Raw genomic sequence first — 26312 nt, forward strand, 5'->3', positions numbered from 1 at the left:
ATGTCTACGCATTTGGGGTGGTGCTCCTCGAGCTCATCTTTAGTATGAGGGTTTCTCCTTGGCAGCTTCTAACCAGAATAGGAATCCATGATTTTAAGGAGGTGAAACAAATCCATGTTTTAAGGAGGTGAAAGACATTGTGGAACATGACGAGTTGGGACGTCTGGTCGATCCGAACTTGAGGGGACACTACGACGAGAAAGAGGCTGAGAAATTAGTCAAACTGGCTCTCTTGTGCGTCCAAGAGTCACCAACAAAACGACCCACAATGTCGGAAGCAGTCCAAATTCTCGAAGGACGTAGCTTAAATGACAGATGGGAGAGTGAAAAAGAGGAGATGGTGTTTCCTTTTGAGCTAAGAGAATCTGCCAGCACCCGTGACGACTCTGCATCTCATCTTGGTCCAGAGGAGCTATCAGGACGCACCCTCGCCGAGTCTGCATCTCATCTTGATCCAGAGGAGCTATCAGGACCGAGTTGACGCCTTTCTCCCGGAAGCGAGCACAGCTGTCATGCACTAGTCGAGAAACACGCGCTTCCCTTTTTTCTAGAGTTTGGTCGATAGCTGTTGTCGTCACCGTCATCAATTTAGATTTTAAAAGATCATCATTCATTTCAATGAAAGTGAACCACATGCTATAATTTCTTCCTAGCCATGAATACAAACAAAATTCATGTGTCATCAATCGCACATGGATTCCAGAAATTATAGTTAAGGTGCACGGGGTCTTCCGGCTTAGTCATTGGGGATATAAGTTGTGACATCCGAATTTTCACTTGATGGGATAATGAGCCTCAAATACTTAACGGTTCACGTCATGTAATCGAGCTTGTCATCAAACCGCACCACTGCAAGGACTTGCCACCTTAGCTTGTCCCTGTCATCACCATGCCACCTTATTGTTGTGTCACCGCACCACCACCACGTTGCCGCACCGCTCGGCCTGGCCGAGTCTTCTCCAGTTGGCGCTTCAATTGGCCGCCAACTATGGCAATACGATGCACCAAAATTTCTGCCGAGTCTTTAGCCCCAAACCCACGTCACCTCACCCAGCCGGCTTCTCCTTGGGCTGACACGAGTGGGAGTAATGTGGCAATCAAATGTTGACCACGCCCATGAAGCAGTGAAAGAGGTAAATGAAAATTTACCCGGCCAAGCCAGGTTCCCCTCTAGCTGTCTTCTCCTTGGGGCTGCCACGGGTTGAAAATGTTGACCAAGACCCTGCAAAGACGGTGGAAAGAGTGAAGAACCAAAAATTTAAATCCAGCCAGCCCATGTTTCTTCATTCATCCTTCAGCATCGCCCAGACACGCTCACATCCCGCCCTTTTCGTTCAGTCCCTTGGCCGCGCGACGCCACAACTCGCCACCACCTTCGCCGGCGATGCGCCCTCGTTCAACCAGACCAGCCAACCAACGCTGTTCCTGTTTGTGTTTCTCGGTTTGTCTCAAACCGCCGGAGGACCAATCGTAACTCAGGTTCTCGCATCCTTCCTAACTAACGCAAGAGATTTCTACGGACTTGAGGCAAGTAAATTGCCTTCCCTTTTATGTTATGTAAGTTGATTGCCGCACGTTGAGGTCAAGTTCATCAGATTTTAATCGTCTTGGTTGATTTTGTACATAGTCGTGATAGTCAACGATTTCGGAAAACGTACATTGCGAGCATTGTTGAAATTATGGTTTATTGAGTTCACTGATGTGTTGTTGAAATATTGGATGTTGGGATTTGTGCTGGTTTGGGCTTTAAATAGCATAAGTCGTGAGCGAATCTGAGGATACAGCTATTTTTGGTTCAGTAGATCATACTTTTGCCAATTTTATATTGGTTCTTGTTGTATGAATCTTGTGAGGCTTTCTTCACAAAATGTTTACTTTGTTCTATAACATACTTTAATTTCGGATTTTTCGGACTTCATATGTTCAAAATATGTTTGAAAAACTGAAGCAGGTTTGAAATTATTCTCTCGGATTTTTACTGACCTTTACTCAGTTTTTAATTTCCACAGAGTTTTGAACAAAATAGTTGGACAAATGTTATCATGAAATTTTTAGACCGCATCTTAAACGTGTAATTTTCCCATGATTTTTGGAACTCATTTAAACTTTCGAAATGCGCAATTTCAACTGTTTTATCATGGAAATCTACCCTGTCTTGACCCAAAATATATAAAATTATTGGGACCCGAACAAGCTTAATCGGGTTTTGAGTTATTCAAGAAAAACGTTCCTCGGAGTCTCATCGACATTGTGTTAAAGTTTTGTAATTTTTGAAACTGATTTACTTGGCGATTTATGGTGACTTGCCCCTTTTATATCAATTTTGGGATTTTGAATAAACTCCTTTTTTAACCTGTCTTATTCAATTGGCATTGCTGACCAACTGTTTTGTACCATTTCTCTTATTTACAATGGACAAAGATTTTGAAACTGTTTTTTACCAAAAAAAAAAAAAAAAAGATTTTGAAATTGATTTGATTCTTGTGCATTAGCATGGTGGATGGCATGTTAAATTGAATGATTGAATTGCTGCACCATGGGATGAGTGTCTGATTTGGAAATATCATCAGTCCCAATGACTATACTGCTTGAGTTGTAGTAGGGACGTCTAGAGGGTAATTGGGTTTCTCTAGATGCCTGAGGGTGTAACACGGTTCCCCCAAATGTCCTCGTGATGCTGGATGGATGCGAGATGCTCGGGAGGTAACGAGGTTCTCCGAAAGATGGTGGCAGCTAATTCATAGTAAAGATGATTATTGGCATTTTCAGATTTCATTCAAGTTTTACTGGATTACTGTTTTTAGAGGAAATGTTTTATATTTGCTAATCTGATTTTGAGAAAGGTTCTCAGGCAAGTTGATATCGCAATGATCTCTTGTCTTGTATATTTAAACCTCCTTGCATGTGTTGTTATTGACTTATGTGGTATAGACTAGTTAGTAGTTTGCTTATTTCTCAAATTAGTAGCATTTTGGAAAGATCGGGTTAAGATTTTGGACATACTGTGGGTGGGAGACAAATGACATAGTACATACATAGTATTGGGATGGTACAACTGCTAGAACTTTTGGGTGTGGTACGGAGTAGTTGTATCTTTGGCTCGTCCCCCAGTGTACCCCAACCCCATTACCTAAAACATATATAAAATAAAAAATAAAACGAGACTGTTGGGTTTGCATACCCATATGTGTTCCTTTGAATTTTTATACGTCCTTGATATTTTTTAATTGTACACGCTTTTGCATGCTTAAAAAGTGAAAAGACTTTAATAAATGCATTAGCCATGATGTAATGGGAGGGTCACATAAGTATATTACATAGTACACCACAAGTTACATTGTTTATCTTCTGCAACTCTTTTGCTTGATAAAGTAGCACAAGCTAATGATTATATATGGAAAAACAAGGAACTGTAAAACCCAAGCTAAGACATACTTGGGACAACCATCTTTCTTTCTTCAGCTCTTCTTCTTTCATTTCTCACCCACAAAGAAAAGTCCCGCCTCCATTGATTTTGCCAAAGCTAACTTATGTAAGGCTTGGAGTTGTGGATTTCATATAAAGATATATTAAGAACATTTTTCAATTTCAAATTTTGAGGTTTGTCAGACAAAATAAGGAATTATAGAACTGTTCAACTTTTAATTTAATATGGACAGATACTAATTTGATTTAACCCATTCAATTGGTGAATATCTTTGTTCAATGGTACTTGTTTTGAATGGATACAAATGCTTGCAAATACAAAATTTTGATCACTAGAATACCTATAAATAACTTTATATTTGGCTCATAATTTTCATCCCTTATTGATACTTTGAAAAGTAATGTTAAAATAGATATGGAATAGCGAAAAAAAGAAGAAGGAGGAAGTGAGGGAGGAAGTGACATGTCTCCTCCTACAATCCTCCTTTGACACCTAGTAGAAAGATTGATTTGAAAATGAGAAGATAAAAGTGGAGTCTCATAAAAATAATTATTTGTATCCCCCTCCCTCCCTCCCTCTCTCCCTCTCAAGTGGGCTTGAAAACGGTGTTGGGTTATATCGAGCCCAATCGGCAGCCATTGACTATCAGCCATTTAATGCTTCTCTCCTCTACTCAAAAAAGACAAGACTATGGGTCTGCAACAGCAAAGCATCGTTCACTTTTACATTCAGGAGAAGTTGCATTCTCTGTTGAACGCAAAGAACCTGCAAACGAAAACACTAACAAGCACCCCAAGCTAAGCTGCAAGACGACAAACAGATAAACAAAGGGAAAAAAAAGTGTCACGCCCCAAAACCAACAAGAATGGGGGATGACACGGCCGTCCTTCCACTCAAAGGACGCAGCCTCAAAGCTCCCAAAATCTATCTCTTAAAAGTCCCCACATCCATATTGCTCACGTACCTACTCATCGTTAATCGAGGGACCTGAAAAATATTGTAAAATAGAGGGGTGAGTAACCACGGCTCAGTGAATAATGCATCTCTTCTAAGTGGATCAAGCACTCACTATGCATATTTATAAAATCAAACCGCAACTCTTTTAACCCAAATATATGATATAACAAACATATAGTAATAAGAATAAATTTCTTACGCTTTCACATAGCTATATTTATAGCAAAAATAATCATTTCATAATAACATCGAAATAAACATCAATGGTCTAATCCACTGATCAATTTCACTAATTCACACACCAATGGTCAATTCCATTGGTTAATCTCATATCACACCAAACCCAGAAATTTAACAAACCTTCAAGGCCAAAATATAATTTTTCTTACTTTAACACAATATGTTCAAAGCAAAAATATTCAAAATAATAATAAGCAAATGCCAATGGTCTAATCCATTGGTCAATATCATAAAACATGTATCAATGGTCTATTTTATTGATTAATCTCATCAAATCACATATTGATAATCAAATGAAATTACGCGTTGATGGTCTATTCCAACGACTAATATCAAATTACATATCGATGGTCCATTCCATCAACTCATCTCAAATTACACATCGATGGTCCATTCCATCGACTAATCTCAAATTACACGTCGATGGTCCATTCCATCGACCCAACTCATATCACATGTCAATGGTTCACTCCATTGACCAATCCATTGCTCAATATCCAACCATGGTCACGATACAACGCCTAGTGACAAGGCGACCAAGATTCCCCCCTTGGCAAGGTCTCCACCTATTATTAGCTGGTGGCTCGGCTCACAAGGATATCCTAAAATAGTATGCACATACCCACAAGCCCCTTGTTGGGTTCACAGCGATATTGAGCATCCACATCAATCCAGAACCACAATATCCATAATTCTCAAACCAAATCCATAAAACATTTCATGTATCACCAAAAGATTCGCAACTCAACTTATCAACCAAAAATACTTTTCATAAAACATTTTCAAATAATTTCAAGACTCGTCTCATAAATCAAACTCAATATATAAAATACATATCAAATCATATAAGAGTTATTTCTTATCATCAAAGCCTTATACTAATATGAAAACTCATTTAAATCGCCATCAAAAATCAAGTATCAATGGTCAAGTCTATTGAATAATCTCCATCAAAAACACATATCGATTTCAAATCAAATACATTTCAAAAGCTTATTACAAATCAATAACTATATAACCTTTCATAAATCATCTTAAATCGAGCTTTTCATGAAATGGTTTCACAAACCCAAAACATGTAATATTTCTCAACTTCGTTCATCAAACAGAACATATATTTCCCACAAAAAATTCTCACACTATCCTTAAATATCAAAATGCAGTAAATGCCCGATCCAAATTTTATGCAACAAATATGCTTATTCATAACTTATTAAATATCGATCATTTATCATTTTAAAAACATGAGATTATAAATTCTTAGAAGAGATAGCACCACTCACCTAGGAAAGTCGAAAATCAACTACAACGCTCACTTGAACCAACGCACTCAGATCCCTAACAATTAACGGAAAAACAATATCAAAAGGCCGAGTAAAAAAGATATTCGCATAACGACTCGTCTATACTAGACCTATTTTTCAATAAAACGACACCTATGTGCCATGAAAGCTCGCATTTATCGAAAACCCATCGATTTCCCGCAAGGCGCAGCCCATGCGTCAACTTTGTCGCGCCATAACTTCCTCCACAATATTCCGTTTCAAGCCGTCTTACAGTCTGTAAAAAGATCTCTTAACATACAACAACAACCTCGACTCAGCCATCCCAAAATAGTACCAAAAACAACAACAAAAAAAAAAGCTCGAAACTTACTGTTCGCTACAGTACCAGCATGCGCCCCCGACTTCAAAATTCCGTTCCGGACAAACCGCAAGCTCAAATCACGATCCGTAAGATGCTATAGCTTCACAACATCCCAAAGTACCATTTCTATAAAAATATACGGCTTAACGACTCAAAAATCATACTTCGCTGCTCAATTTTCCCAAAATTCCGAATTTCAAGCCCTAGGTCTGAAATTACTCCAATTGAATGAATGGGCGGCACAAGAGCTTACCGGGCGTTGCGTTACGTAGTTAACGCGGCTTGGCGAGGCTCTCATGACGAAAACGCACGAAGCCCCTCTTTTTCTTTTCTCTTCTTCTTCTTCTTCTTCTTTCTCTCTTTCTTCTTCTCTCAGTTCGAGCTCTCTACGGTCCCTCTCTCCCCTTCTTTCCTTCTCTCTTTCCTTTTATCTCCTCCTTTTCCTTTTTTTTTTTTTTTTTTTTTTCTGTCTTTTCTTCCTCTCTCTCTCTCTCTCTCCTCTTTTCCCTCTCCTGAAAACTCTCGATTCCTCTCTCATTCTTTCTCCTTTTTATTTTATTTTATTTTATTTTTAACTAGGTCAAAATCCATATTTTTACAAAAAGAGGAGAAGAAATCAGGGGAGGGAGGTTGTGGGTTGAGTGCAATTAATGCGCGCGACCTCCTAAAGTCCCAATATCGAGAGGACGCTGGAAGAATAAACGGTATCTAAGGAGGGGAGTGATAGGGGGAGGCCACAACCTTTCTAGAATATGTTCTGTTATATAGACTCGTACCTCCTTGAGACCTAGGGACCTCCCTAGAATGGTCAGTAAGGATGAGGGTTGCGACCGGAGTTGCCAAGGAGCTTGCTCACTTGCATGAAGACTGCATCCCAAGATCATCCATTGAGATATTAAAGCCTTGAATGTTCTGTTGGATGAGAAATATCGAGTGGCTCTCTCAGATTTTGGACTGGCAGTGTTGATGGACTACGAAAAATTTGCGTCGAAAGTAATGTGGCTGGAACACATGGGCATGTGGATCCCGAATACTTCATCACTGGGATATGTTCGACAAAGACTGATGTATATGCATATGGGGTCATGCTTCTCGAAGTGATAACGGGAAGGAGCATTTCGGATCTGGCTCGACTTGCCAATGACTGTAATGTGTTCGAATGGGTGAAAAGTGCTTTTGATGAAAGGAATCTGGATGTGTTAATTGAGCGCTCTTTGCAAGGGAAGTACGTAGAAGAAGAGATGCTGAAGTTGATTAAATTAGTTATAGCGTGAACAGAGAGGTCGCCATGGAGACGCCACGATATGTCGCGAGTGGTCAGAGGATGGTTGAAGGGAACGCTTATAAGTTCAGTGTAGAGTGACCCAATTTAAAGTCGCCGTAATTGTCTGCATATTTTGATGTATGCATATTTCACATCTTTCATGAAGATTTGCGGTCTTTGATGCTTGTTACTGATAACAGACTGCTCAATCAATTGGTAAAGATAACCTATGTGTTCATAAGGTTTTTGCAAACTATTATAACGAAGACGCTTGTCTGGACATGCGCATTCGGGCTTGGCGAATCCTGAATTTCCTTGTCGAGTGCATTGAAGTATATGTTGATCAAAATTGCATACAAGCCGCTCTCGAGGAAACCCTCTCTCCAAATAACACCCGCCCAATTCAATGCTCACGGCTTGGCACTCAAACAGCCTCCTTATCAAATCAATAAAAAGAGAATCGTCGATTTTCTCTTCAATGACCTTACGCAGTTTGCTCACATGTGCACAGTCAAACTTCTGTCTGTCGAATTTCACAGTGAACCACCAGCTGGGATTCTGCACGGAGGCTTTCAAGTATCGCACAGCCGTGTGGCGCCCCACGCCGACATGCCCGCTGAAAGCGAAAGTCGCGAACCTCTCGTCATATACGACCTCCCGAACCATCCTGAGGGCCTCGATCAAGACCAGTTTCAAGCCGGGCAGGAGCAGGGGCTCACCTTTCTTTCTCGAGGGCGCCATCGCGACGCAGCATGCCGCGACGTCGAACCGGCCCTCGGCGATCTCGCGGCCCATTTCGGAGAGCGAGAAGCGCCTCGACACGGAGTCGAGCAGAGCAGAGGAAGGCGGAGGCGGAGGCGGAGGCGGAGGCGGAGGCAGGGGAGCCGCGTCGGGAGGGCTTGGGGCGGCGAGATTCCGGCAGGCGGTGAGGAGGACGGAGGGGGAGGACAGGACGTGGCGGGCGAGGCCGGAGAACTTGCCATTCTTGGCGTAGCGGCCGAGGACGAGGGTTTTGAGCTGCGGCCGCGTTAAGGGCTCTGCGGGGTCCGGGGGCGGAGATGAGGTGGAGATGGGCCTGCGGGTGGCGCGGCGGCGGGGGGTCAGGGAGAGGCGGACGTCGGAGCAGGCGATCCTTCGAAAGCTCGAATGCATTAGAATTGCGAAATGCGCGATGGAGGGAGGAGACGGAAGAAAACCTCTCACTCCCAGGAGATGGTGGGAGAGTTTCAGTTGCACGGCGAGAGTTGCTTCGGAAGTTAGGAGTAAATTAACTCTTCTTTTTTTTGTTGATTGAAAATATTGGAAAAGGACATCACATTGATCGCAAGTATTATACGTATACCCGCCATCACTTGCTTGTCATAATTTTTTTTTTTTAACTCCGGGGCCATGACTTTTTTTCTAATCATAGGTATCGTATAACTTTTTAAAAACATTCTCCATAAATGTTATACTATTTTGAATTTCTAATACTTGAGTAAACTTTTTTTTTTTTTTTAAATTTAACATTTAAGTGATCAATTGAAAGTTATGACACTCAAGTAAATATTTTTTAGAAGTTATGACAATTAAGTAGTTGAAAAAAAAATTATAACATTCAAATGAGGGTCATATGAAAAATTCAAAACATTTTATAACTAAAGTGAATTTTTAAAAATACTTAATGCTTATTCAAAACTAGACCCCATTGGGCCGTCACTTTTTCAATCAAAAAAAGAATAATCTAATTTTGTCAAAATATTTATTGATCAAGAATTTGTGAATTTTCAAGTTTTATTCTATATATCATGAGAATAAGTACTGGCACGATGGAGTTTGCGGTTCTTTTTGTTTTGATTGCTGTGAATGGAATCTTTAAAAAAAAATGCATACAAGTTAACATGATCATTTTTTTTTAAAGATGCATATAGCCCACCATCTAATTTCCTAAAAAAATTTCAAACTTTAAATCTAACCTTAATTTTATTGTGAACCTTTTTCATCTAAAAAGAAATCGAGGTGAGGACACCTTGAGTGCCATAACTTGGCACGTCGGGATACTTAAGTCGCCATAACTTTAAAATGGTATACTTAAGTGCCATCATCGGAGTAAAATAGGACACTTAAGTGCCACTCCGGCGAAAATCCGGCCAAATGGCTGACGTGGCGACTTTCCGGCGAGGTTCGGTCCAAAACGGCGTCGTTTGCATGCGACGTGGCGGAGAAAATGCAAAACGACGCCGTTTCGCGTCTACGTGTAAATAATAGTATATAAATTAATTAAATTAGATTTAAAATATTCAAAAATTTAAAAAAAAAAAAATAAGAAAAATTTAAAAAATTTAAAAAAAATTAAGAAAATTTTAAAAATTAAGAAAATTTTAAAAATTTTTAAAAATTAGAAAATTTAAAAAATTTAAAAAATTAGAAAATTTAAAAAAATTTAAAAAATAAGAAAATTTAAAAAATTTTAAAAATTTAAAAAATTTAAAAAATTTTAAAAATTAAGAAAATTTAAAAAATTTAAGAAAATTTAAAAAAATTTAAAAAAATTAAGAAAATTTTAAAATTTTTAAATTAAGAAAATTTTACATTTTTTAAAAATTAAGAAAAATTATAAAAAAATTAAAATTATAAAAAAGTTATAAAAAGGGGGGGGGGAGGCCGAACGGGCGGCTCCCTTGCCGCTGCGGCGGCTCCCTCACCGCCGCCACCTCCCCCTTTTTCTAAATTTTTTAATTTTTAATTTTTTTTAATTTTTTTAATTTTTAAAATCTTTTAAAATTAAAATTTTTAAAATTTTCTTATTTTTAAAATTTTTTTAATTTTTTAAAATTAAAATTTTTTAAAATTTCTTATTTTTTATTTTTTAAAATTTTTTAAAATTAAATTTTTAAAATTAAATTTTTTAAAATTAAATTTTTAAAATTAAATTTTTTAAAATTAAATTTTTTTATTTTTAAAATTTTTAAAAATTAATTTTTTTAAAATTTTTTAAATTTTTAAAATTTTTTTAAATTAAAAATTTTAAAATTTTCTTATTTTTTTAAATTTTTTTATTTTTTTAAAATTTTTAAAATTTTTTATTTTTAAATTTTTTAAAAATTTTTAAAATTAAAATTTTTTAAAATTTCTTTTTTTTTAAAAAATTTTTTAAATTTTTTTAAATTTTTAAAATTTTTAAAATTTTCTTATTTTTTAAAATTTTTTTAATTTTTTGAAATTGAAATTTTTAAAATTAAAACTTTTAAATTTTTAATTTTTTTTTTTTTTTTAAATTTTTATCTTTGATTTGGAGTCTCAGGCGAGCCACGTAGGCAAAAATAATAAAAAATATCACACGTAGGATTTCCGGAAGGGTCACCGGAGGTGGCACTTAAGTGTCCCACTCGAGAAAAAAAGTGGCGGCTTAAGTGTCTTAGTTTTGAAGTTATGGCGACTTAGTGGTAATGGGTGTCTTGATTATGGCACTTGTGGTGTCTTCTGCCAAAAGAAATCACTCACTCTAATCCCAAATTCATCCACGCATCGAAAAATTACTGCTGATTTTTTCACGATTATCAACATTAATAATCAATCGTGAGTCGGTATGCGTATTTTTCAGATGAATTGATTTAGGAAATGATTTTGACCCCACGCCGGGTCTCCTTAGTAGGACCAGACAAAGCGTAAGCGTCGTCTCGCACCCCTCACCGCGTTGCACGTTAAGTCGCGACAGGATTTGGTTTTGACTTTGTTACAACGCGGAGAAAAGGAAAATTTCAGGGATGCTTCCGGGGCTAATAAGTTCAGCAGCAGGTACCCTCCAGGATGTTACCTAGAAACAACCCAGTTGACGTGAAACCGGGGCCATAGGCTCCATTTAAATCAAATCTTCTACCATTTCAGACGTGAACCATACAGACACATACCAGCAATACTGATTGCATCGGAAAGATGGTTTTCAAATTTTACACCGACTTCACCGAGGATGTCGATGTTTCCACTCTGTTTGCTCCGCCTACTCCTCCGTCGTCCACCATTTGCCGTCCACTTGGCAAGAGCTTCACCCGAACCATGGCTGTCGCGGGCAGAGCCGCTGAAGGAGTTTCTTGTGGGTTCGCTGCCCCTGCCGTCGAGGTTTCTTGCTTGAGGCCGAGGACATCATCCGACGACTCGAATCTCCAATTACTTCATCCTCAGGTACAGCTTTGAAAATTTACATACCAGGAACTGAAAGTCGCGACTGGCAATTTCAGCAAAGAGAATGTTTTGGGAGAAGGTGGGTTTGGTACGGTCTACAGAGGAATTTTGCTTGATGGATCTGCGGTGGCAATAAAAAGATATTCCCGAGCATCTGGCGATGCTGAAGTGCAAGCTTGTGCTGAAGTGCAGGTTGGGAGTATGGCCAGGCACCGGAATCTGATCCAACTGCTCGGCTTTTGCGATTCAATGGAGCCGCAAAAACCTGTCAAGAAAAGAAAGGCAAGGTCACAACCGGTAGAGTACCTGTTGGTATATCCATTGGCGGTCAACGGAAATGTGGATTCCCACTTGAGGGAGTGCTCTGCTTTGCAACCCCCTCTCGATTGGCCTACCCGTATGCACATTGCCTTAGGAGTGGCGAGAGGGCTCTCGTATCTTCACGAGGATTGCAGTCTTCAGATAATTCACCGAGACATAAAGCCTTCGAACATTTTGTTGGATGAGAACTTCGAACCTCTCATTGGGGACTCCGGCATGGCAAAATTGGTGAACCATGAAGATTGGAACCAGCAGACCCAGGAGTTGAAAAGCGCCAGGGCACTGCACCAGATGGCTGCTCTGGATAGATCAGAAAAGTTATACAGTACCAATCAAATAGGTGGTACATTTGCATATCTCCCTCCAGAGTACTTGATGCACGGGAATTTCTCAGCAAAGAATGATGTCTTCGCATTTGGGGTGGTACTCCTCGAGCTCATCTCTGGTTCAAGGATTGATTTTTTGCATTCTCTAGACAGAAAAAGATTCCCTGATGTTACGGGGGTGAAAGACATTGGGGAACATAACAAGTTGGGATGTCTGATCGATCCGAACTTGAGGGAGACTACGATGAGAAAGAGGCTGAGAAATTAGTCAAACTGGCTCTCTTGTGCGTCCAAGAGTCACCAACAAAACGACCCACAATGTCGGAGGCAGTCCAAATTCTCAAAGGAAGCAGCTTAAATGACAGATGGGAGAGGGAAAAAAAGGAGATGGTACTTGCTTATTCTTCTGCATCTCAACTTGATCCAGAGGAGCTATCAGGACGCACCCTTGCCGACTCTACATCTCATCTTGATCCAGAGGAGCTATCAGGACCGAGATGACGCCTTTGTCCTGGAAAAGAGCACAGCTGTCATGCACTAGTCGAGAAACACGCGCTTCCCTTTTCTCTCGAGTTTGGTCAATGGCTGTTGTCATCAACGTCGTCAATTTAGACTTTAAAAGATCATTATTCATTTCAATGAAAGTGAACCACATGCTATAATTTCTTCCTAGCCAAGGATACAAACAAAATTCATGTGTCACAAATTGCACATGGATTATAGAAAAATAACACAAGCAAATAATCCCCAAATTCTCGGAGCGGTGGTTAGGCATCCTTAGACAAAAGAGTGATTTTTCAAGATTGATCATTGTGTGTCACCACCTCCCACCTATCCCACACATTTGACCAAGGTTGTCACTACGAAGCTATGATTAAGGTGAACGGGGTCTTCCCGTCTAGCCATTGGAGATATAAGTTGTGACACTTGGATTTTCGCTTGATAAAATAGCGAGTTTTGAATACTTAACAGTTCATGCGACGTCATTAGACTCATCATTGGACTGCACCATTCGCACCATTGCAAGGACTTGCCACCTCAGCTTGTCCCCATCATCACCACGCCACCGCGTCGTTGTGTCACCGCCGCACTACCACCTGAAAGAGCTAGTGTAAACACCTTAAGGGGGTGAATAGATGTAAATAAAAATTTTCGCAAGACTTAGTAGAAGTAATTTGCTTTTAGAAGATAATAGACTAAGGGCGTAATCAACTTTAAATAATTACATAAATCTACAAATAAAAGTAAGGAGTTCAAGGAAAGAGAATTAGAACACAAGGTTTATAGTGGTTCGGCTTAAATCAAGCCCACGTCCACTCTCCCATGCCGACAGTTCACCGGCTAGATTCCATTATGAATCAAAAGAGATTTTACAACTTGTGATCTTCGCCTTTCTCAGTGAAGAGTCTCTACTGGTCTATCACAAAGTCTCACTAAGAGTTTCTCTCTTTTGCATATAACTTTGAGCTCAATGAGTGAAAGAGCAAAGAACTAGAAAGCTTTAAAATTTGAAAATTTTTTCTTTCACGCACTATATCGAACAATTGGAGAGTTTACCTTAAATACTCTTTCATGCCTTCGCAACCATTGGTACTTACCAAAGGAATTCTTCTAATCTACCCATTGGACAGAATCAATCAAGGAAATCTCAAGTTGTTAGATGATTGTGATGGAAGCCCGTCAATCATGTTCACTTATACAATCAGGATCTTTGGTTTCCATAAGTAAAACCTTTCAAGTTTGCTCGCCTTTCAAAAGATTTTCATATTGGAGTAAATTCTAATAAGAATAATCAATCAAGTAGATGCTATATCCAGCCATAAGGTCTTCCAAAAACCATACGAATCTAATCTTTGAAGATAATACCGCATTTGGATAAGTCTTCATTCTTCGGTCTGAAAACTGTTAGTGAGGGCAGACTTTGAGATTAAGATCTAGCGGTCTTCAGACTATAATAATTAAGAGTGCATAGGAGCCGTTTCTTCTTCCTTGTAATTTTGTTCCAAGTTATAATACCTTTTACCTTTACCAAAAAAAAAAAAAAAAAAAAATTGAGTCTGCAAATCTTCAGATTAGACTTTTGAAAATATTTTGTCAACTTCAAAACAGTAAATGAGTTTTCTCTAACACTACCTTGCCGCACCACTCAGCCTAGCCTAGTCTTCTCTAATTGGCGCTTCAATTGGCCACCGACTATATCAAGACGAGGCACCAAAATTTCTGCCAAGTCCTCGGCCCCAAACTACAGTAACCTCACCCAGCCGGCTTCTCCATGGGCTGCCACGGGCAGGAGTAATGGGGCAATCAAATGTCGACCATGCCCATGAAGCAGTGAAAGAGGTAATTTAAAATTTACCCAGCCAAGCCACGTTACCCTCTAGCTGTCTTCTCCATGGGGCAGCCACGAGTTGAAAATGTTGACCAAGAACATGTAAAGACGGTGAGAAGAGAGAAGAACCAAAATTTCAAATCCAGCCAGCCCATGTTTCTTCATTCATCCTTCAGCAACGCCCAGACACGCTCACATCCCGCCCTTTTCGTTCAGTCCCTTGGCCGCACAACACCACGACTCGCCGCCACCTTCGCCGGCTACGTGCCCTCGTTCAACCAGCCAACCAGCGCTGTTCCTGTTCATGTTTCTCGATTGGTCTCAAACCGCCGGAGGACCAACAATAACTCAGGTTCTCGCAACCTTGCTAACTGACGCAAGACCTTTCTACGGACTTGAGGCAAGTTAATTGCCTTCCTTTTTATGCTATGTTGGTTGATTGCCACGCTTCAAGGTCGATTTCCTTAAACTTTAATCGTCTTAGTTGATTTTGTACATAGTCATGTTAGTCGGCGATTTCAGAAAACGTACATTGCGAGCATTGTTGAAATTATGGTTTATTGAGCTCACTGATGTGTTGTTGAAATACTGGATGTGGAGATTTGTGCTGGTTTTAGCTTAAGTAGCATGAGTCATGGACAAATCCAAGGATACGGCTATTTTTGGTTCAGTTCACTGTAGACCGTACTATTTTCAATTTTATACTGGCTTTTGTTGTACGAATTTTGTAAGTCTTTCTTCACGAAAGTTACTCATTATACTTTGTTCTATGACATACTTTAACTTCATATTTTTTGGACTCCGTATGTTCAAAATATATTTGAAAAACTGAAGCGAGTTTGAAACTGTTTTCTCAGATTTTTATTGACCTTTACTATGTTTTTATTTTCCACAGAGTTTTCGACAAAATATTTGGACAAATACTCTAAATGAAAGTTTTAGACCACATCTTAAAATATAATGTGTAATTTTCCCATGATTTTTGGAACTCAATTATGCTTTCAAAACGCCCAATTTTGGCTGTTTTATCATGGAAATTTACCCTGTTTTGACCCAAGCTATATTAAGTTATTGGGACATGTATAAGCTGAACTGGGTTTTGAGTTATTAAAGAAAAAAGTTCCTCGAAGTCTCCTCCACATCATGTTAAAGTTTCATAATTTTTGAAATTAATTTACTTGGCGATTCTTGGTGATTTGCCCCTTTTATTGTCAATTTCAAGATTTTGAATAAACTTCTTTTATAACCCACTTTATTGAACTGGCAGTGCCAACAAACTGTTTTGTACCATTTCTCTAATTTACAAATGGACAAAGGATTTTGAAACTGATTTGATTCTTGTGCATTAGCATGGTGGATGGCATGTAAATTGAATTATTGAATTACTACACCATTGAATTAGTGTGTGATTTGGGAATATTGTCGGTCCTTGGGACGACAATGCCCAGTTGTAGTGGGGATGCTTGGAGAGGTAACTGAATTCCTCTAGATGCCTAGGGGGTGTAACATGGTTCTCTAAGATGTTCTCGCGATACCGGATAGGTGCGAGATGCTTGGGAGGTAATGGGATTCCCTAGAAGATGATGGTATCTAATTCATAGTAAAGATGATTATCGGCATTTTTAGATTTTATTTAAGTTTTATTGGATTACTGTTTTAATAGGAAATATTTTTAATTTGTTATTCTGATTTTAAAAAAAGGTTCTCGGGCAAGTTGGTATCATAATGATCTTCTGTCTTGTGTGTTTAAACTTCATTGCTTGTGCTATTATTGACTTATGTGATATAGACTGATTAATGGATTGCTTGTTGAGCTTTGTGCTAACTCGTAGTTGATAATTATTTCTCAAATCAATAGCATTTTGGGAAGACCGGGCCAATATTTGAATGTATTGTGGGTGGGAGATAGATGACATGGTACATACGTAGTATCCAGGTCGGGATGGTACAGCTGCTGGAGCTTTTGGGTGTGGTACAAAGTAGTAGTATCTTTACCTCGTCCCCGGGTGTACCTTGACCTTATCACCTAAAACATATATAAACAAGAAATGGAATGAGATTGTCTAGTTTGCATCTCCGCGTGCGTTCCTATAAATTTTTATGTCTCGAGTGTTCTTTAACCGTACATATTTTTGCATGCTTAAAAAATAAAAAGACTTCAGTAAATGCGTTAGCTATGACATACTGATGGCGTCGCATAAGTATATAATATAGTACACTACAAACCACGTTGTTTATCTTCTGCAACTCTTTTGCTTGATAAAGTGGCATAAGCAAATGATTATATATGGAACAGTACGGAACTATAAAACCCAAGCCAAGACATACTTGGGACAGCCATCTCTCTCTCTCTTCAGGTCTTCTTCTTTAATTTTTCACCCACGAAGAAAAGTCCCATCTCCATTGTTTTTGCCAAAAGCTGACTTATGTAAGGCTTGGAGTTGAGGATTTCATATAAAGATATATTAAGAGTAGTTTTAATTTCAAATTTTGAGGCCTGTCTGACAAAATAAGAAATTATGGAACTGTTCAACTTTTAATTTAATATGGATAGATACTAATTTGATTTCACCCATTCAATTGGCCAATATATTTGTTCAATAGTACTTGTTCATAATGAATACATTCGCTTGCAAATATGAACCTTTGAGCACTAAAATATCTACAAGTATTTTGTATTTGGCTCATAATTTTCGTCCCTTATTGATACTTTGAAAAGTAAAGTTAAAATAGAAATGGAAGAGCAAAAAAAATAGGGAAAGAAAGAGGAGGAAGGGAGGGAGGAAGTGACATGTCTCCTCCGACAATCCTCCTTCGACACCTAGTAAAAGGTTGATTTGAAAAGGAGAAGATAAACGTAGAGTCTCATAAAAATAATAATTTGTATCCTCTCCCTCCCTCTCTCTCTCTCTCTCTCTCTCTCAAGTGGGCTTGAAAACTGTGTTGGATTATACCGAGCCCAATCGGCAGCCATTGACTATCAGCCATTTAATGCATCCCTCCTCTCCTAAAAAATGACGAGACTCTTCGGGTCTGCAACAGCAAAGCATCGTTCACTTTTACATTCAGGAAAAGTTCAGTCACTGTTGAACGCAAAGAACCTGCGAACGAAAACACTAACAAGCGTCCCAAGATAAGTTGCGAGACGACAAACAGAAAAAACAGAGGGAAAAAAGAGGAGAAGAAACCAGGGGAAGGAGGTTGTGGGTTGAGTGCCGTGCGACCTCCTAAAGTCCCACACCGAGCGTACGCTGAAAAATAATCTGTATTTAAGAAAGGGGGTGACGAGCGGAGATCGCTGTACTCGAACTAGATCTGATTTATAGTCTCGTACCTCTGTCTCTGATGCCTAAGAAGACGGAAGCCGGTGTCTGGCGGAAGAACCACGCACGTGTACTCAGAGCGTGCTTTACGGTCCGTATGGGCCCTGCTTGAAAGAGCCGTAGGAAGTCGGAGTTACGCTGTCTCATCCTTTTCCTTATAATTTTTTGTTAGTTGTAGGTGAATCTCTGAGTAACTGGAGGACACTTAGGTGGATGGCTCAAGAAGATAGAGCTTTCTGAAGAGCATCTGCTGTTCTCCCAAGTTCCATTCCAGGTAGGGGAAGATTTCCATAGTTGGCCATCTAGTTTTATGTTTTCTAATGTAAAGAGAGGAAACCTCTGTTGCCACAAGTGTGGTAGTACCTGACCAGAGCAAACACTTTCTTCATGTAATGAACTTTATAATTTGACAGCTACGAACAACTTCGTTTCATTTTCATCTGGTTTACATATATATATTTTTTATCTAATGTAGGGAAAGGCAAAGGCAAAATTAAATCAGTTTCCCGACCAAGTCGTCTTTAATGTTCTCAGATGCCAGAACATTAAGGACTTCATGGTGTCCGATTCTTCTTTTGCTTCCTTGAAATGCCTATTAAAGTTAATCTGAAAAAAAGCTTCTGCTCCAGATGTTTCTGGCATGAGTACAACGAAACTCAAATGTTCTCTTACCCGACCATCAGGTTCACAGAACGCAAGCTCCCTTCGGACGTCGACCTCATAATGGCGTCAGTGACAGTCAACCAGACAATGGAGCAGTGTCAAAGAAATGCAAGAATTAATCAGCACTGGTCTGTGCCTGTCAATCTTCCGCTTCTCGATAACTTTCACAGCATATAGCTTGCGCCTAAGACAGAGAAAGTGTCCGATCCTAGCTACGCTTAGATAACTGTCTTTTTGAGTTTGTGTAGATTGAGAATTTGCCAATTGTATGAGCAGAATTGTATTGGCAGCCGAGCCAATTCTTAATCTGGCTCTAGCCTTTAGGCCAAAAAACAAGCAACACTAGTGTGACATCCTAGATTTCGACTTTGCTTTCAATTTAATAAATCGGGCATTTCATCGACAGGACTATAGCACTATTTTCAGAGCCGATCACTCGTGAGATAACTAGACTATCTAGGGAAGTCATTAAGGATTTTAAGGCAAATAGACTTGAGGATTCGACTAGGAATCGGCTGCTCGACTGTGTTCATCTGCCGAGATCATTACAGAACATATATAAATCGATTTGAGAATAGAAATAAGTCGGTTCGACTGATATGAGTTGTTAAACGTGGGTGATCCCACTAAATTGCAAAATCCCCGTCGGTTCGGCGGTAGGGTGATTTTCTATCATTTGATACCTTATGTTCATATTTGAATCTTTGAGATTTTCATGACAACCGAGAATCGCCAATGAGTCGAGTGGGTTCATTGTGGCTAGAAAATTGACCAGGGTCTTTTTTTTTGGTAATCCAGGGAATCCCGTAAGCCGATAGCTGAAACAAACTCTAGGGGGTGACTGGGACCCACCACCACGGTACTCCGGGTAAGAATCCTTAATGTCGCCTTTGAGATTCGAACTTCTCCTCTTCGTGAGAGGAGAGAGCCCGAGCTAGCTGCGTCGGCGAGGGCGGTGGTAATTGACCACAGATCATTTACACTAAATTTTTTTTTGAAAGTTATCCGATAACCTAAGTCACACTAAAAATGCGCCGAATGGAAATTAACCGCGAATTTGAGTCCGATTTTAGAAATTGAAGATTTTGTCATGTCACAAAATTTTTTAGGAATGTCGACTCGGTCTCAAGATTTTTCCACAACTTGATTTTTTGGGAAAAAGTCATCATAGGGCCGTTTTGTTCGAGAAAAAGGCCGGGACTGTTTTTGATCGCATAAGTGGGATGCAAGATGGATCAATTGGTGATGAAAAATATCAATTTGATAATTGAGGCGTCGATTGAATTTATTGAGGCCAAATGGGAATGAATTGAGCAAGAACCAAGGTCCAATTGAAGAAGAAACCTTGCAAATTCGTAGCACCCCTCAATCCACAACATTTGGACCATCTTAGGCTTCTAAATGAGGGCATTGGTGGCTCATTGAGAGCCAAGGGACCATACTTGGCCATGGATGGTCAAAGGAGACAAATGAATGGAAGAAATGGCCATTGGTAGGCCTCTTGTGCCCCATCTCTCCCTTATCTTTTCTCTTCCTTCCTCTCCAAGTTTGGCCAGCCATCCTCCCCCTCCCCTATGTTTTTGTCCACCAGTAGAAGCCAGAGATCATCGGAGCAGCCCTCACATGCCGCCACAGCTGCACGGCGCCACCAGAACGCCACTTGTGCCACCGCGCTAGCCCGTCACTACTCGCGCGCCCTCCGCCTGCCGTGCTATCCTCGTCATTCCAGCAGCTCCCTCAGCCTGTGCCGGAGTTGTTTGGCCTGCCTCCAACCCTCTTGAGTGCTCGTCAAGGCCCAGTTTGGCCCTTTCCACCTTTCCCGATCAATTCGCACCTCAACCAACCTTGTTTTCTCTCTTTTGTAGCAGCAAACAGATAGTTTGTTAGTGGGTTTTCCAGCAACCCTCAGGCTCGTTTGAGGTGGTTCTAAGCCTTGAAACCTAGGCCCGCTTTGAGAAGAATCATCCACCGTTGCGTTCTTGTCGATTTGAACCGACCGGCTCGCAAAACAAGTAAGTTTAACTTATTAAACCTCACTTAGTGGGTTAATTATGCTTAAGGGTTGTTTAGGTTAGCTTAAGTATGGATTAGTGATAAGCTAGGATGGTTAGATTAGCCTTAGAATGGATTAGTGTAACTTAATTAGTGAGATTTGTACAATTGATGATGGATTAGTCGAATCCAGTGGAGTTCTTGCAATTTTGGTTTTGGACCTTCGTTGTTTGCCATTTTTATAGATCAAAATAGGTTGCAAATTTGAGGTTAATGTCTTTTTGAGAAATGTTTTAGACATTCTCAGTTACAACATATATTTTTCTCAAGATTTTTGGGGACTTAAAAGAAGGAGATATCAACTCCATCATTTTTAAACAAAACCTCAATTTTTGCTGGAATTGATGACCTTTTAGGATTCTATGAGTCTTTTTATTAACTCTTAGGGTTCGAATTTCAAAATCGTTTCTTCATAAAAGTTATTTTTCATATCTTTTCATTTAACATAGTCAAATTTCAGATCAAGTGGACATGTTTTGAATCTCGAACCAAACTGATTTCGGAAAACAGACTTTCAGAAAACAAATACAGTTTTTGTATTGGATCGAACGATTTATTGGGCCAAATCCAAAAGGATTTGGATTAAGGTGCCTTCATAAAAGATGTTTGTTTATGTGTTTATTACAATATATTCAAATTTGAGAATTTTCTGAACTCGTTTGATTAGAATTCTGGTTTTAAACTTGGAGACGTGCGAGTGGGCCTATTCTGCCAGTTAGAGCTGGTTATAAGTTTGTGATGGTTCTTGAGACTTTGATTGTTGAAAATTGCACCTCTGATATATGGTTGGTTTGTGGCAAGCTCTAGAATTTATCTAGAGTAGTTTGGCAATTTTCCGGGCTTGTTTCGGCTCCCAATTAGGCTATAACGGGCCTAAGTTGGATTTATTGCATTTATTTAATATTTTCCATAGTTATTTGGTTTATTTATTTATTTTTTGGAAATTCAATTGGGATGGCCAGTGACTAGTACTTCATGCTGATTTCGGTGGTGCTCTCTCTTTATTTAATTGAGTACCGGGTTGTGAGAATTGAGGGTATTGGTGATTATGAGAATTTATCCCAAAAATTGATTAATGTGGAAATAAATCTTAAGTTTGCCGAGTGGGGCCGTGATACCACTAAAACTCACAAAATCTAAGAATTTCTGAGTGGGATCGTGATGCTACTAAGTCTAGAAAATTTGCCAAGTGGGGCTGTGATACCACTTCATATTAAATAAATTGCTGAGTGGGGCTGTGATACCACTAAATATAAGAAATTTGCCAAGTGGGACCGTGATGCCATTAAATATCGAAAATTGTCGAGTGGGGCCATGATGCTACTAAATCTAAGAAAATTGCTTGGTGGGACTGTGATTTCCACTAAACCTAGAAAATTGCCAAGTGAGGCCGTGATGACCACCAAATATAGAAAAAATGTTGTGGGGCTGTGATTACCACTTAATCTAGGTTGTGCCCGTTTGGCCGAAATCAAGAGTTGAAATTGATTAATCGAAATGACCGTGTGATGATCTTAATGACATGTAATTAACTAAGTCGATTGATTGATGGGTCGATCTGATTGATTGGATGATGTGATGGTCAGTATTTATGAATTGAACTGACTTGCAGGAAGGAACTGAGGCCAAGGTAAGCCCTCTGACTCGTATTGTGCTTAGATAGCCTTTACGGCGTAATTGGCTTCCTAATCGAGTCTTAGGGGGTTCAACTTGCTGAGACATTGTCTCATTGGTTATTGTATAACAATTTTCAAGTCCTTAGAGGAAGTTAGTGGAGGACCGGAAGCCCCGAAGTCTGGGAAGGTGGAGATCGAGGAATGGCGGACACAGTACGATTAGGGAGTCATAGAACAGTTCCCTTTTGTCAAGTCGATATTTTTGTAAACAGTCTGGCATTGTATATAAACCTGTTCGTTTATAAAAAGGCTTGTTTTGGTTTGGAAAAAAGTTGGCTCTGCTTTTCTATTCCATTGAATTGTTGTTTGGGGATTTTATATATGTTTCCACATGCGTATTAAAATGAATGGGTTGTCGATACGTTTTGGGATATCGCTATTTTATTGATCAAGTGGGATGGGCATGGGCTCGGACGATCGGGGCGTGACATCCCCTTTTTGTGGTATTAGAGCATGGTTTTTAGAATTTGGAGTGATAAGGTGCGATAGATATGTGATAGTAAGTAGGAAGGCCTTTAAATTCATGACCGCTGCATGTCAGTGGTAGTTGATTGGTAAAATTGTTTGCCGTGTGTGGATTGCTTATCTTTTAATCCAGTGTGGATTTGGAAGATAGGTTTCAGTAGAAAGGCTGAACCATGAGCGAGCAAGAGCAGATAACTCCGAGTAAAGCGAATAGTTAGGCTTACAACTTGGGTTAGGATGCTTACTAGGGTTGGTGCCTGAGGATGTCGTGGTAAAGTGCTAGCACAGGCTAGCGCTAGTGGTGAAGCATCTCCTCCTATTGGTGCTGGGGTTGTAACCCCTGGTGATCCAAGATCTATTGGAATCACGCAAGCCTTAGATGCCATGCGAGAGATGATGGGGTAGCAGGCCCAGAATCAAGCTATTGCTTTTACCGCCACTGTTGAAGCCGCCGCCACTGCCGCTACCAATGCTGTCGTTGCTGCCACAGCTGCTGCTGCACCCACGCACCTATCACTGCATCTACCGATGTTCCAGCTGGGAACATAAACTTAGGTAGAGATAGATCGATCCACAAGCTAGTGGAGCATTTGCTGAAACTGAACTCGCTAAGGTTCTCGGGTACTGGAAACCCCGAGGTTGCCTCATTTTGGATACAAGATCTGGAGAAGGCCTTTGCACTCCTGATGTGCACAGAGGCAGAGAAGGTAGCCTCGATAGTGTATCAGTTGTAGGGTGATGCCAATACCTGTTGGAGAGCCGCTAGAGAGACAGTGTTTCCAGAAGGAGTGGTTCCACTATGGGATGCATTCCTTCGAGCGTTCAATGAGTAGTATTTCTCGAGGAATGCCAGGGAGCAGAAAATAGAGGAATTTCTATGTCTTCGTCAGGGGACAATGACTGTTGACCAATATGGGGTCAAATTTGCGGAGCTTTCCCAGTATACTTCGAGGCTGATTGAAGACCCTGAAGAGAAGGCTCGAAGGTTTAAGAGTGGCCTTCGATAAGAGTTGAAACAACCGCTAGTACCATTCGATCTGGTTGATTATCAAGAGATCTATTGCTGAGCACAGTTGCTTGAAAGGAGCCTGAGTGAGCAAGTTACCTTGTTTGAATCGAGGTTTAACTTTCACAGAGAAGGGATCCATCAGGGAAAGAAGCCCATGATTGAAGGTAGATTCTAGATCTCGCCCAATTGGAAGGGTGGAATTGGAAAAGCAAGTTCTATCAAGAATGACGTGTGTCGCTTGTGTGGAAGGCGACACGGATCAGTCCCATGTAATTCTAGGCCGGGTACTTGCTTTGAGTGTGGCCAGCTAGGTCACGTAGCTAGGAACTATCCCATAAGACTGAGAAGACAACCATAATTACCACTGGAGCCACAAATGGGTTAGATAAGAGATTTCATGCCGCAAAACGCACCATAGGGTGGACTAAACAGACCTCAAGAGTAAGGAAGAATGTATGCCATCACTAGAGGGCAAGACAAAGGGAAAGCACCATAGATAGAACATCACTAGGATGGCAAAGGGGACAAGAACGAACCGACCATGCATCGATCAGAGGAAGAATGTGTTTGGGGCGATTTTGTCAAAGTAGCGTAGTGGAATTTTGGTTAAGGTTGTAGAATTTCAGTTGTTATAATAAAGCTGTAGAAAGAAGAATCACTAGCTATAGTTGTACTTGACTAATTGCTTATGTATAACTTTGATGTCATATATGAAAAGAGTTGGCTCAAGAAACATCTTGTAGTAATGAATTGTTGGTGCAAGATAATATAGTTTGAACCGTTGATGAATGCTCTAGCTACTTTTTATGGATTTGATGAACTGAGTATTCAAGGAATATCTAGATCAGTTTGTGATAGTATCTATCAATGATATTCTGGCGTATTCGATGAGTCCTAAGGAGCACAAGAGTCATTATAGAATGGTCACAAGATTTCAATCGAAGGAATCTCTGTGAACCTGACCAAGACCGACAACAATATCAGAGATCAAAAGTTGTATGAGTTGGACAGATTACTACAGAGGATGTGTGGAAGGATTTTTAACATCAGTGTCACTGTTGACTCAACTCCTGCGGAAAGAAGAAAAGTTCATGTGGATAGACAAGTGCAGGTGTAGGTTCCAAGAGTTTAAATAGAAGTTGAATACCACACCTATGCTGATCATTCCATCCGGCCCTGGAAGATACGAGATCTATAGTGACGTGTCGTTCAGAGGATTGAGTTGCGTGATGATGCAACATGATAGAATTGTTGCATACACGTCCCACTAGTTGAGACCTTATGAGTTGAACTATCTAACACGTGACTTGGAACTCGAAACAATAATTTTCACTTTGATGATTTAGAGACATCATTGGTATAAAAGAAAAATTCTAGATCTTCGTCGATTATTAAAGTCTCAAATATTTATTCTCTCAAAATGAGTTGAATATGAGACAGTGTCGTCAACCAGAACCTTGGAAAGACTAGAATGGTGATATCTAGTATCACCCTGGAAGAATGAAAGAAGTCATTGAGGCGTTGAGATGAGTCTTTATTTGTGCATAGGCTAGTTAAAGTATAGACTTACTTAAAAATGGTTCAAAATTCAGTTTCAAAATTTGAGGTAAGCCACATTTCAAATCTTATGGCCACCCTTATAATTGAACCGAAGGTTTAGTTCACGATCAAGATGTTTTCGTTGACAAACCCAGATGTTCAGAAGATCTTGCAAAAGAATACTGATAAGAAAGAGATTGACTTTTAGATTTCTGAGGATGAAACACTCATGTTTCGAGAGTGATTGGGTGTACTTGACGTTGTAGCACTCAAGTAAGAGACATTGTCAGAAATTCATTGTAGTAGTTACAGTATTCGACCAGGCAGTACAAAGTAGGTCAGAATCGGTGTCAGTTCGTTTGGTAAACCGATATATAGTTAGATATCGCCGAACAGGTTGTAAGTGTTAAATGTGCTAATAAGTAGAAGTCCAATAATGCAGACCGGGAGGACTTTTACAATCACTCAAGGGTCCCGAGTGGGAATAGAAGTATATCACGACGGACCTTATGACGAGCTTGTCAAAAGAATTAGAGAGGTAATGTTTTCAATTGGGATAGTGGTCAATAGATGGATGAAGCCGACTCACTTCATTGTTGTATGAAGGGATCTTGATTTGAACAGACACGAAGAAGTGTACGTGAATTAGATAGTTCGTTTTCGTGGAGTACCAGTGGTGGATCTATATCAAATTTAGAACCGAGGATTCCCAGTTTTAGTAGAACGGTCAGATGGTTCCTTCTGAAGCATTGCACAACATAGTGTGTTAAACCTCAATTGTGGGAAGGAAAATAGGCGAAGAAAGATCACAAGCCCAGAGTCAGTTCAACAGTCAGTGATTGCTGTTATTGTAATCATAATTAGATTATGGACCACTCAAAGTTGTCAGAAAGGTTGTGTTGTTGGGCATTGA

General features: G+C 39.8%; 1 protein-coding gene across 1 annotated transcript; it reads left to right on the forward strand.

Moving 5' to 3' along the window:
* The first annotated feature begins 11450 nt into the window (after positions 1 to 11450).
* On the forward strand, positions 11451 to 12611 carry LOC120289815 (somatic embryogenesis receptor kinase 1-like). Its single transcript, XM_039305167.1, has 2 exons — positions 11451 to 11633; positions 11715 to 12611. The coding sequence occupies exons 1-2, from the start codon at positions 11451 to 11453 to the stop codon at positions 12609 to 12611; spliced, it is 1080 nt and encodes a 359-aa protein (XP_039161101.1).
* Positions 12612 to 26312: the final 13701 nt, after the last annotated feature.

This window comes from Eucalyptus grandis, chromosome 11 (assembly GCF_016545825.1).
Source record: "Eucalyptus grandis isolate ANBG69807.140 chromosome 11, ASM1654582v1, whole genome shotgun sequence".
Taxonomy (NCBI): Eukaryota; Viridiplantae; Streptophyta; class Magnoliopsida; order Myrtales; family Myrtaceae; genus Eucalyptus; species Eucalyptus grandis.